This window comes from Triturus cristatus, chromosome 7 (assembly GCF_964204655.1).
Source record: "Triturus cristatus chromosome 7, aTriCri1.1, whole genome shotgun sequence".
In the NCBI taxonomy this organism is placed as follows: domain Eukaryota; kingdom Metazoa; phylum Chordata; class Amphibia; order Caudata; family Salamandridae; genus Triturus; species Triturus cristatus.
In genome coordinates this window covers 1,194,356,712-1,194,370,256 of record NC_140590.1, presented here as the reverse complement: position 1 = coordinate 1,194,370,256, position 13,545 = coordinate 1,194,356,712, and the positions used below count along the sequence as shown (strand labels likewise).

Below are 13,545 nucleotides of genomic sequence, written 5' to 3'. Positions count from 1 at the left end.
TGATTTCTCAAGCTAAATCGGCTATTAGGCTGTAATAACTGTACCTGAGCAATGTAGTAATTAATGGGTCATTAAGTGTTTTAGTATATAGTAAATTATGGCCACGTTTCTGCTCGCTCGCATTGAATAAAAGGCGGGGCGAGAGTGTGTGGGCGTGTGCTCCTCACACAGAGGCAGGGAGAGGCTTATTATACAGGCTAGCAAGGCGAAAGTCTGAAAAACTCTGCCAAAGAACTGCACTCCTGTACTTCAGGGCAAGACAGTCGACTTTGCACACAGCAGTAATCCGCCTGCAATCTCTTGTTAATAAGGCATGACAACTGATAACGTTTATTGTACAGAAAGGTCTTAGCCTTGAGAAAAGAAAGTAATCGTGACCTTTGCTTGCTCGTTTTTATCTCCAAAGCAACAACTTCACAGCAGTTAGCTGCGAGATGCTAAGAGCAAGACACACAAAGTAACATGACGCTACGCCCACGCCAAAACGGTTCTTGCAGGGTTTTTTCAGTCATGTCTAATGGGCTGCCTCGCCCAGGGGTTGTAAGCCATTTGCGGACAAGCCTCGAAGTACAGTGCAAATTCACGCCCATTCAGAGCAACCGCGGATTTCCTGGAATGCTTCTGCAGTAACTCGACGCTCAGATTTCACTAATGTACTTGAGCAACAGGAAAAACCAGTCCCTCTTCACAAATAAGACTCTAGGCTTAAACTCAAAATCCCAATCACAAAGGTTTAAGGAGGAAAAAACGGTGCGTTCATCTGATAAAGCAATATCGGAGGTGCACTACTAATTCCACACGGAAAAACAAAAATAAATTAATGAACTTGAACAAAGGGCGCGCAGAATACACTTGCACTCACGTTTGTAGGCACCAACAATGCCGGACTGAGTCAGACACCTTTGCAGTTCATCTATTTGTCCATTTTAGGAATGGATGGGTCAGAAACTTGAGAACAAAGAGAGATGGGAGGTGAAATCTAGGGAAGTTGTCAGAGAAGGGAAAAATTAATTTAGAATGAGAAAAAGACCAAAAAAGGAACGTGCCCAGAGTCAGCAGGAATTGGGAAAGGGGTGGAAAGCCTTGGAGAAAAGAAACAAGTGGGAGGGGTGGGGGAGTGCGGCCGAGAGCACACACGGCGTTTCCCTTGCGGGAGCGAGCAAGGGCACCATCGGTTTGAAAGTTAATTACAAACAGATGGTTTTAAAGCTCGCTCCCGCAAGGGAATCGCCAAACGTGTACTCGTTGCCATTGAAAGCAATGCAATTGGTGCACGTTTTTAGCCTCAAAAGCGAATCGATTCCAAGAGGTCTCCTCCTATGAAACGCATGTGCGCTGCGTAGGCGAGACCTAAAAGGGCTCTTTCTGAACCAAGACCTACCTTCTTGCAAAATTTGGTGTAATTCCGTTCAGCAGTTCGGGCTGTGGCTTTGTCTTAAGTTTCCTATGGAAATTAACATGGGAAAAACACGTTTTGGGACCCCCCTTTTTTCTCAGCCCCCGCAGACAGAAGCTGACCCGAGCTGGCCACTTTTTTTTAAAATTTCACGAAGATTCATCAACCGGCACCAAAGTTATTGGGAAAAGAAAAAACGCTTTTCCTATGGAAACTAGGTCCTAACTAGAACTAAATACTGGCGACCGCCAGTAGGTAATATATATCTTTATTTAAGGGAGGATTAAACAAGGCTTGGTTGGATCAATTACGTTTTAGTTGTTGCTTCCTTTTTCAATCATGGGTCGTTTTTCCCTCGTTAAAATTAGTTTTTTTTTTCTTAGCTACCTAAATACGCTTGAAAAGTCTGTGTCCTATCCCTCCTTAGTCATTCAAGGAACTTGCTCAGCTGTTGACCGAGTTAGTATGAGCAAGCAAGCGTTGCTGGGTTAGTAAGATAGGGAACTGGCATTCCCAGACCTAGAATTGTATTACCTGGCTAGTCAACTCCAGCATGCTGCAAAATGGTGCTCCAAAGAAGCCATCTGGGAGAAGAGATTAATACAGGGTTCCATTGGGATTGAATCTTTGCCAGTGTTATTGATAAGAGGCGATGTTGGCCAAGCCCCAAACAGTAACGCACTGGTTACAGCGCAAACACCCACAGTAGATATATAGAATTGATATGTGCAGGAATAGTCCACAGCAGAGTAAATGTCCTTATAACTGTCAAGAGAGTCTCTAAGGTGGGAACAGACATACTTGATTGGGGGTTAAGTTAAATAATCTGATCATGGAAAGTGATAAAGTAACCTCTTGATCTCTTGTTCTGCTGTTATATCCATGTTATGAATGATAGCATTTGAGAGTGGGGATTAACTATTGGTACAATGCACATTTTATTCGTGACAAATTACAGTTTGCATCTATGTATTTGTTTCTTATATTGTAACAATTGATATGCAACAGTGTTCAGTGTTCAGTTTCTTGCACAGCGTTTTTTTTATCGTACCTCTTGGGATGCATCCCTGAACTTGGTAGTTTTAAACAAAATAAAAAGTGGTGCATAGATTTCTTTAGAAATGAAGAGAAAACAATTTTTTTCTACATCATTTTCATGAATTATTTTCACTTTTTCACCCATATGTCACATAAGCAAACAAAATATATCCAAGCCTGAAAGCAACGGAGGAGTTGAGTGGGCTTGACATTGGTTTGTGGTAATCATTGACTTTCCGTAGGAGATCCTTGTACTTTTCACCACACCTGCACGTTGTCTTTGAGCATTCCTTGAATTCCTGGTGCCAGTTTTATTGCAGTTTCTCCTTTTTTCCTGCCCGTCAATTTACTGAGAAATGGTCCTTAACACCAACCATTTTGTGCCAGTTTGATGATGGAAGGATAATTAGGCTTGTTATTTTTGTAGTATACCTATTGTAAATGTACACCTTTTGATGTGCTGTAGTGCACAATAAGGTGTTCTTTCAGCAGAGGTTTCCTGAATTTAGTGCTCTTATGCTTTTACCTCCTTGTGGATAAATAGGCAAAGATTCTGACTGAAGCTTTTAGCATGCTTTTTTTTACCATACTTTGTTCTCTGGCAGTTCTTGTCCATTATTTTGTAAAGCATGAGGCTGCCCTTCTCACTGAAGCTCTTCCCATATTTTGTGCATTAAAGAGGCTTTCTTTTAACTGAAAAGTGGCTTTTCCATGGCCAGAAAAAGACAATTTCTCAAAACAATTTTTTCACATTCAAGAGGTTAATAAAGCTCCTCTCCATTATGTGTTTTCACATGTATAAATCACACAATTTCTCATCTGTGCGAGTCCTCTAATGGATAAAAAGATAGGTCATGTGAATGAAGCTTTTTCTACAATCATAAGGATTCTTACCAATATGCCTTCTCAAGAATATTAGGATAGCCCGTCTAAATGACTCAACACACATTCAGTACATGGAAGACCTCTCACCAACGTGTGTTCTTTCATGCCTGTTATGTGAGGACTTCACAAAAAAGCTTTTCCCACATTTAGTACATTGGTAAGGTTTCTCACCGGCATGCATTCTCATGTGAGTCACATACGCTTTACGACTGAAGCTTCTTCCACACTGCAATCAAAAGGTTTCACACCTCTATGAGTCTTTTTATGAGTAAGAAGATAGGTCTTGCAACTGAAGCTTTTTCCACAGTCATGGCAATTATAAGGTTTCTCACCAGTATGTGTCTTCTCATGAATACTAAGCTGTACCTTTCTAATGAAGCTCATCTCGCATTCAGTGCACTGATAAGGTCTCTCACCAGTATGGTATCTTTCATGCAATTTGCGTGTGGACACATGAATAAATCCCTTGCCACATATACGGCAAAGATAAGGTTTCTCGCCAGTATGTGTTCTCATATGTAATTTAAGAGAGGCAGTGCGAACAAAGCTTTTCTCACATTCAATGCAGTTAAAAGGTTTTTCACCTGTATGAGTCCGCTCATGAACACGAAGCTCATATCTCTTGCTGAAACATTTACCACATTCACTGCATGAGTTAGGTTTCTCACCTGTATGCCTCATTTTATGACTTGCAAGGGATAACCAATGCCTGAAGCCCTTACCACATTTGGTGCAATAGTATGGTTTCTCCCCAGTATGTGTTCTCTCGTGAATAAGAAGGGAGGCTTTCATATTGAACCGTTTCCCGCATTCAGTGCATGGATATGGTTTCTCTCCTGTATGTGTTCTGACATGGCTAGAAAGATAGCCTATATCAGTGAAACGTTTCCCACATTCAGTACACTGATACGGTCTCTCACCTGTATGGGTTCTATTGTGGCAGAGAAGGCCTTTTCTCCAACTGAAACATTTCCCACATGTAGGGCACTGATGAGGTTTCTCACCAGTATGTGTTCTTTCATGATCAGTAAGACATTGTTTCCGTATGAAAGTTTTCCCACATTCAAGGCAGTGGTAGGGTTTCTCACCCGTATGGATTCTTTCATGGATCGTGAGATACCCTTTCCGACTGAAGCTTTTTCTACATTCTGTGCAGTGATAACGTTTCTCACCCGTATGCGTTCTTTCATGGACAGTAAGAGATCCTTTCTGACTGAAGCTTAATTCACATTCAGTGCACTGATGAGGTTTCTCCCCCGTATGCGTTCTTTCATGGCTAGTAAGAGATCCTTTCCGACTGAAGCTTAATCCACATTCAGTGCACTGATAAGGTTTCTCACCCGTATGCGTTCTTTCATGGCTGGTAAGAGATCCTTTCTGACTGAAGCTTAATCCACATTTAATGCACTGATGAGCTTTCTCACCAGTATGCATTCTTTCACGGACAGGTAGAGATCCGAAATTACTGAAACTTTTCCCATCTTCTGTACACTGATGTGCCTTATCACCTGCATGTGTTCTTTCATGCTCAATTAGAAGTTGTTTTCCACTAAGGTTTTTCCCACATTCTGGCCACTGATGAGGATCTTCACCTGTATGTGAGTGTGAAGATTCATGTCTATTAAATGAGGACATGTTAACAAAACGTTTTCCACATTTAGCACACTGATAAGGGTTCTCACCAGTATGCGTTCTTCTGCTGATATTAAGGTATCCTTTATGAATGAAGCTTTCCCCACATTTAGTACACTGATAGGGGTTCGCGCTCAAATTCTTTTTTTTTCCAAGTTAGAAGTGAAAGCTTGTGGCAATCTTTTTACACATCCTCTGCACTCATTATGTTTCCCACCTGCAGATGTTCTGTCATGGGCAAAAACAACCACCTTTCTAACTGAAACCCTTCCCACATCCAGTGCACTTTTAAAGTGCCATGTCCATATCTGATCTTCAATAACTGTTTTCTTGCTTAAGTCACGTTTGCTACTACATTAATAAAATGTTTTTTTTTTTTAAAGTCACGTTTGCTACACACTTAAAATAGCTCACCCATAAATCATTTAACCAAAGGTTTTCTTATCAACTATTTTCCTTTAAGTTCTCAACAACATAAACCATCTTCCGGTCTTAATACTATGAAACTCACTTATAGTTTCTTTACTACTAAGGCTCATAATATTTGAATTAGAGCCATCTCACTAAAAATCAGTTTCTCTTACGGCCTTTGTCTTTGTCCTTAATTCCGGATTACTTTTACCACTGTTGCCTATCAAGAATTTATTTCTTCAGCCATCATTACTTCATTTGCCAGAGAAGACTTGCTTGGCTTGTTTTCCAGTGAATGTATCTTCTTGTTTTTATCACTTGGTTCACCTGTTTGAATAAGTCAAAAACATATTATTTATTAACAGGACACAAACGTAACACAGATTTATACTCAATATTGGCACTTGGTAATTATGCACAATATCAGTTTGTATTGTTTGAAGAAAATCTTTTACCAGTGTAGAAGGGACAATTAATGCGTGAAACAACATATGCAGGATAGTGTGGAAGATCTCTTAAGAAGCAAAGGAGTTAAAGTTTAAAAATCTTACTAAAGTATAACAAAAGTAATTAAACACTGAATTCTAAATGTTGCTTTCCATATAACAGGACTTTTTTAAACTAGATCAAATTATTTGCCTTTATTTTATGACATGCTATTAATAATTTTACAAAATGTTCAATTTTTTAATCTTTCCACTTAGTGAGGGATATTTTCTCTCATTCCATAAACTTTTGGATGCTATAGTGTGTGAATATATTTTTTTGTTTACACAATAAAACCAGAATTCATGTAACACAACCTCTTTTCCTTTCTATTAACAAGCTCCCATGACACATTCAATTTGTATCAGACACTCTCAAAATGAAAGAAGACTCGAAATGACGCCTGGTTTTGCATCCTTAAATACATTTCATCACACACTAGAGTGAAAATCCTTGGCGCTGTGCTTCATATATGAAGCTGTCTTTGATGTAACTACTTTGACAATAGAGAAGATGTTTGCCTTATGGTGACCATCATGTTTTACTGGCTCTATCGTCAATGAGCATACTTTGCACTCAAAGAATTCCCAACAACGTAACATTTTGTGATGACAGACAAATACTCAAAGTGCCTGGCCACTCTGTATTATGGCAAAGATGATGGCCGACCGTTACCTACAGAACGCACCAAGGAGCCATCCTTTCACACTGCCTTCAATCTCTGCTCGAGAGCCTCTTGGAGTCTGACTTCCTAACGATGTGAATAAAATTTACAACAAAATAAAAATAAACAACTCTAAAGGTATTCAGGAGAAAACATTGAATAAAAGGGCAGAGCGCGGGTGATAGTTGCAGAATAAGAAAGCTCAGAATCAGTCACCCACTTCTCAAACATCCTGTACTGTTTCTCTTAATAGAGGCTGTGTCTCTGAATCAGAGATACGAGGAGAAAAGAAGAGCTAGATTGCATGCCCACAATAAAAAGGGCTGAGGAAAAAGGGACTTTCTTTCGCTAATGCTCTTTCTGACAAATACTCTAACCACAAATTCCTAACCATGTGAATATTCCCAGGCTCCAGTCTGGACCCAGAGAGTTTTCCCAGTAATTCTCTCATGTATTTGTAGGTAGCATCATGTGGCTCTGTGTCAGGTCCGTGCCACCTAAGAACCGATGTTGGGCCCCTATAAAACCTCCACCTCCACGAGCCCACGTCAGCTTCTTTCGGATATCTGTCTGCGCACTAGCAAACACCAAGCCCTTAGGAATCAGATTGTGCCTGTGAGTAGATTTCTAGATTAGAATCTTATCCATATGGACCAGATGAGTCCATTCCCCGGAACGGAGAGACGGGTGAGTCGGTGAAAAGTTTGCAGTTAGAGTAAACACCAAAAACATCATTAACGAAAGGCACGTTGTGGAAATTTGGCAGTGATCGCTATTAGCATTTAGCTGAAGCCATCTTGTTTCTGGCAGCCATTTTGTCAACCATGTGCTTTTTCCTTCTTCACTGTTGCTTGCCCTTGTGCTTTGCTCAAAGAACTGGCTAAACTTAGCCTCTGCTACTCTGCACATGTGCAGAAGAGTCTGTAGCTGCCCATGCACCTGCTCTAGTCTGTAACTGTCAGGTTGTTTTTACCAAAGTCAGCAACTGCTGGCTCCTCCTTTACTGTTGACTGTGCATTCTTTGCATGACCATTTATGTATGTAACTCTCCTATGTGTGCTTGTACCGCCTTCTTTTGAGCTCCTGTGTGGGTATAAAAGACCCATGGTTCTTCTACTCCTTGTGCTACTTCATACATTACCGAAGGGTGTTGTGTGAATGTAGTTCCACCTCATGAGGTTAATAAATATCTTTTTACAATTTCAGCTTCTGTGCCAACTTCTATTCTCTGGTCTGAGGACTTTTGTGCAGAGAAGGGCGAACCCCTAGCACTGGTAGGCCTTGCTGTGGTCTACCTCTACAACGTTGTTCTTCTGATAGATACTTCTATCCGCAGATGCCTCACCTTGTGAATAGATATACCAAAGCCCCAGGTGGAGGACGTCGGAATGACTGACACCAGAAAATCCTGCAGGACAGAGCAGGCAAAGTGCCCCTTCTACCAGACCACGTCATCCAGGCAGCAGTGCTTTATAAGCATGTGAACTGACACCCACTTAGTAGCCTGACAGAGGCCCATGACTGACACACCGCACACCAGCACAGTGGGAGCAGCCTTTGCTATGGTGGAAAGAGCATGCAGGCCTCTGGAGGCTGTTTCTTGGCCAATCCATAACAGGTTTTAGTGTTCAAAACAATCCATCTGGAGACTGTCTGCTTCTGCATAGCTTCTCCCTTCTTCGCTGTAGAGAAGCCCAGAAAAAGCTATTTGTCCACCAGATGATCTTTGGTGTCATCAATGAAGAAGCTTAGGGTTCTTGTCGAGAATGCCTTTCTTCCTCTTTGGATGGGTGAGCCAGAGTAAAGAAAGCTGGCATGTGATAGACTGCTCCGTGAGGTAAGATGTGACAACCTTCGGGAGAAATGCATCTTTTATCCTGAATACCAGTTTGCCTGGGACAAAAGTGGTATATGGATGGCTGCTGGAAAGACTGCTTGAAATTCACTCATGTTACGAGCGGACTTTATTGCTATGAGAAATGTCTTCAGCGTAAAAGCACTGGTTCAAGCGAGGCCCACATGAGGAAAGTGACGACCAAATGAAAGGTCCCACTGGGGCATCACAAATAATGCTGGCAGACACAAATGGGTCAGCCCTTTCAAAAAGTGTTTCACAACAGGTAATTTAGATATAGATGGCACAAAGGAAGGCTGAAAATAACATTTAACTCTAGCCACAGCAAGGCCTTGCTGGGACAGAGAAAGACAAAACAACAGTTATGTCACAACTGTGCCTGTAGAGGTTGGACGTTTTGGGAGGAACATGAAATAAAAACTTCTCAAAGCATAAATTGTTTTAATGGAGGGATGCCAGGCAGCCAAAATGACACCTACTGCTTTGGCAGGAAGTTCAAAAGCCATCAACTCTCGCCGTTCAATCTCCAAGCATGGAGGTATAGGTTTTGCAGGGGGCAGGATCAAGCTTCTACTCAACAGGAGGTTCTTCTGAAGGTTCAGCTGATCATAAGACATTTGCTCATAGCCAGAAGTTTCAGGTACCACACTATCCTTTCCCAGTCTGGAGCCACTAGGATGACTTAGGCCCACTCATTCCGGATTTACTTCAGAACTCAGGGAACAGGGAAAAGAGACAGAGGCCGGAAGGAGCAAAGGAGTCTCAGTTCCAATCTAAACAATACGTGACTCTGAGTAAGAACTACCTTGGGAACGCAAATGTGCAAAAGCTTGGACACTGAAAGTTCATTGTGGTACTGAAAAGAAGGGTTCTCCCTATTGCTGGAAAATGCCTTGTTCCACCATGGACAGTAGATGTGCTAGGGCAACGATGGCTGAGTTTATCTGCCTTGGCACTCAAAGGTGTTGGGTGATCAGGGAGATGCTTTGAGCATTCAGCCATTTCCAGAGGCGCAGAGCCTCCTCGAACAGGACTCACAACCACAAGCTCCCCTGTTTTATGCAATACCGCATGGCAGTCATGTTGTCTGTAAGAATTTGTACCCATTACCCAGGATCACAGGTATTAGGCGAATGAGCTGCTGCTGCGGTTTTTGCATAATTATAGATTTGCAGCATTCGCCACATAATCTATCCTCTGCAGATGTTACCCCAAAAAATGTGTTTCTAGCTCAAATGGTTCAAAAGTTACTAAATTGTAGCAACACATATTGAGGCCCAGTAAAAGGCCCTTTAGCAAAGCTGGACTGGTCACCTTTCTGTTGCCTTTTGATATATTTGGGTGCTAAACGGCTACTAGCGAGGTGCAATCAATACCCAGAGAGTGTTACTAAGTTTAAAGATGAAAAAATAGTTTCATCATTATTACAAAATGCGTCCTATCATGTCGCATTATTTGCTTTTCTTGATGCATAATTTACTCAACCCTGTTGTATAATTTGGCAATCTCCTGCCCCATAATTCCAGTGGCCCTGCTGTTACACTGTGATGGTCGGAAGGAATGTCTTCAGGATCAAGCGAATCACAAGTAGATGCGGAAATGGGTCTCCACTGGAGACCAGAGTCCACCATTCCCAGATTACCTCCCCAACCCAGCAACAATGCATCCTTCACAGCCATTACTACCGGGTGGTGTAGAGAGAGGCCAGTCCAATTGCGGTCGAGCAGCCACTGCTGCAAGTTTTTCGCACTCTCCTCCTACACCTGGATGGAATGAGAAAGGTTCCCTTGGTGCTGGGCCCACTGAGGTTCCAGATCCCACATGTGCCACCTGGCGTAATCCATAAGTAGGATGCAGGAGGCTAAGAGAGAAAGAAGGCGCAGAGCTGCTCTAAGTGAGACTCAGTTCAGAGGTCGAAACATCAGAATCATAGCCTGAATGTTTTGGACTCGCTTAGGCAGAAGAAAGACTCAGAAGAGCACTGTGTCCGAATTGGCTCCAATGAAGTGGAGACTCTGTGAAGGAGTCCGTTGCGACTTCGTCGTCTTGATGGGGAATACAAGAAATATCAACAGGATTTCAGTCCTTTGGACACAACTCTGAGGCAAGTCTGCCTCCAGCAGCCAGTTGTCGAGAAATGAAAAGACTGGTATTCCTAACTAAAGAAGATGAGCCGTGACCACCATCATCACTTTTGTGAACACCTGAAGTCCACTGAAGAGGCCAAAGGGGAGCACCGAGTACTGAAAGAGCCAGTGGCCTACCTGAAACCGCAGGTAATGCCTGTGGGACTGCAGGATAGGAATGTGAAGTAAGCATCCTGCAGATTCAATGGAAGGGGGAGCCTTTTGAACTTTTTCTTCCTGAAGATGTTCAAAGGGTAACAGTTGAGGATAGGGCAGAGGCCTCCATCCTTCTTCAGCACTGAGAAGTAGTAGGAGTAACAACCAGTTCAAACTTCCAACGCTCTTTATTGCTCCCATGGCCAAGACAGCCTGACTTTCCACTCGCAGAATGGACAAGAAGTCCTCCGGAAGGCGTTCAGATGTAGGAGCCATGCCGGGAAAGGAAGGAGAGGGCATATATATTCTGTATAATTTAGAGCATCCACTTGTCTGACGTGATGCTCTGCCACCTCTGGAGGAAAAAGGTGATGCAATCTCCCACGGTATTGCAGTGGCTGCAGCGGGGGTAATTCATTCGGCAGGTTCCTCCATCATAAACATGCATAGGCTTGCCTATGAAAACTTTTTGCTTTGTCAGTGCTTTGTAGAGCAGCAAAGTGGGAATGCTTTCCCTTGTCACTTCAAACATGCCCCTTCTTCATAGATATAGGCTTGCATGCATGGGGCAGGTTGTGCAACTTCTGTATACTGGGTGATATCTAGAACTTGCATGCAATATATATATATATATATATATATATATATATATATCTCTCGACACACATATACACACACACACACATCTGGTTTCAGCGTGTTGCCCACAGGCTGCCTGTATGCCGGCGCTGCTCATGTTCAGAGCTACGCCACGTGCTGATGTGTAAATCCAAAAAGCGGCTTCCTTTAGACACAAGAACACCACTGCACTCCAGTGCAGCTGCTGGTAAACTTTTTAATTAAATCACGCAAAACAACGCATTATTTTGCGTGATATGATTAAATTCTTTACCAGCAACTGCAGTGCCATTCTTGTACCTAAAGGAAGCAGCTTTACATATAAGTTTACTACTTGTTTTGGGAAGTACAAGTAGCATTCAGGAATGTAGTACTCAGCAAAAGTTAAATGACTCAAGCTAGTGTTAGTGCCATTAACACTAGCAATCTACATATAGGGCCTTATTATGGCGCATGCATACAGGGGGGTATGACATGTGAACCCCGCATGCACCCCATGGCGCACAGGTAACAGTGTTTCCTCACTGCCATATGTTTCGAGGCAGGGTCACAGCCATGAAAACTATGGCAGTGAGGAAACTAGTAATATGCTTGGCAGTGTCGCAGTGGCACCACCAACATATTTCCAGCCTCACACTGCTGCAACACCGCCAGGGATCGCAGATCCCTGGCAGCAGCAGTGGTTCTGTGGCAGTCTGACCTCTGAAGTCAGGATATGGTGGGTGGACGCCACCACGACTACGGCAGTCCAATAGACCGCCGTAGTCGTAATAAGCCCATTATGTTTTGGTATCTTATTTATTGGAATGTGCAACTTTTGTAAAGTTCCCACGGTGCTGTGAGCTAGTTTCAAATTGGTTTGGAGGGAATTGGTAGGCGATCCATCAAGGAAAAGAGATTAGAATGTCTTGAAGTGCATGGGCCAAGTCTGAAATCATAGATGGCTCTAAGCAGGACCACGCATATCGAGTATTATGCATAGTATAAGGGTATGCTCATAGTTCTTCATTTTCACACACTGACTGCCAACAGAACATAGAAACTATTTATGTAAATGAGAGTATATAGCATAGTACCTTATGTGACAGCATGGCACTTGGGGTCAATGCCATGCTGCCTCCTATCACAAGCCACATTGCAGAACGTACTGTACAGCTGAGCTCCAAATATGGCATGGTCCGATCTGACTATAGAGGGGAGAACAAGCAATATTGGTTGTACGCACTACCAGGGATGGGCTTTTGAAAGTGTCACTGCTCAAACTACTTTTCTGACGATTTGATCTGTATCATGGACTCTCACTATGCTCAGCTTACAGGCAGAGAAAAGTACTTCTGCACACCAGCCCCCTTCGTACAGAGCGAAGGCAGCTCAGCGCCCATTTCCTAACAATTTATTTTGAAAAGAAATGGTCCACAAATGCTTTCGTGACAGAATAGCTTTTCTTTTCCTCATGCATTTGGCCATAAAGCCCGATCGTACAATTTCTAACAGGGCTTAGGTTTTAGATTTAAGAGCTGTTATTTCAGGGTAGGTCTCCTGCTGCTTATTTATTTACAAGTCACAAAAGATCCCAAAGAAATCACTTAGTTTCAGAGAATGTTCAGACCCCTAAACTAAATGATTCTCCAAAATGTCTTTAATCTTCCAGTAACATTAATTTGGTGCCTGTGGACAACCATCTCGCTCCTCTATATTCGAGGATTTTCCATCATGAAGCCGAAATCCCACCTTTGGCCAGTGGAAAAGATTCCATTTACAAAGTCTATTTTGGGTTTTTCTGCACCAGGTCTGGAACATTCAGGATATAATCCAGATGTTTTCGGCTCAGTCGTGTGTTAAGAATGGATGGTTATGAAGCTTTTTGGACTCGTGACCTCGTGTATTCTGCTGGTGCCCCATACCTGTAGACGCATACGGGCTCTGTAGCAGAACCTCGGTCTTCAACAAGCTCAACAATGAGAGTGCCTCTCAGGCAACATCTGTGTGTCAGATGAGGTGGCTCAGGACTGCCAATTGTGGATGAGGGACTCCAACATGTAACCTAACCCCATCCAAAGCTCATAGTGGTAATGGACGCACTGACTGGGCGAGCAGCTGGAACCAAGGCACAGCATTAATCTTCTTGAAATGTGTGCCATCCAATTAGCTCTCAAGGCCTTTCTGCCTTTCATAGAGGGCAGTTCTATTTAATTCCTAACAGAAAACTATAAGGTACTGCAACAAACAAAATGGAACGAAGTTGTGTGTGCTGTGACAGAAGGCCATGAGACAATGG

General features: G+C 42.7%; 1 protein-coding gene across 1 annotated transcript in view; it reads right to left on the bottom strand.

Moving 5' to 3' along the window:
• Window positions 1-2,313: 2,313 nt before the first annotated feature.
• Window positions 2,314-13,545, bottom strand: part of LOC146811574 (uncharacterized) — a 32,850-nt gene continuing 21,618 nt past the window's right edge. The window contains exon 2 of the mRNA XM_085618545.1: window positions 2,314-5,689. Coding sequence (XP_085474671.1) covers window positions 3,512-4,954 — 1,443 coding nt within the window. The 5' untranslated portion in view covers window positions 4,955-5,689 and the 3' untranslated portion in view covers window positions 2,314-3,511. The remainder of the gene's footprint in view (window positions 5,690-13,545) is intronic.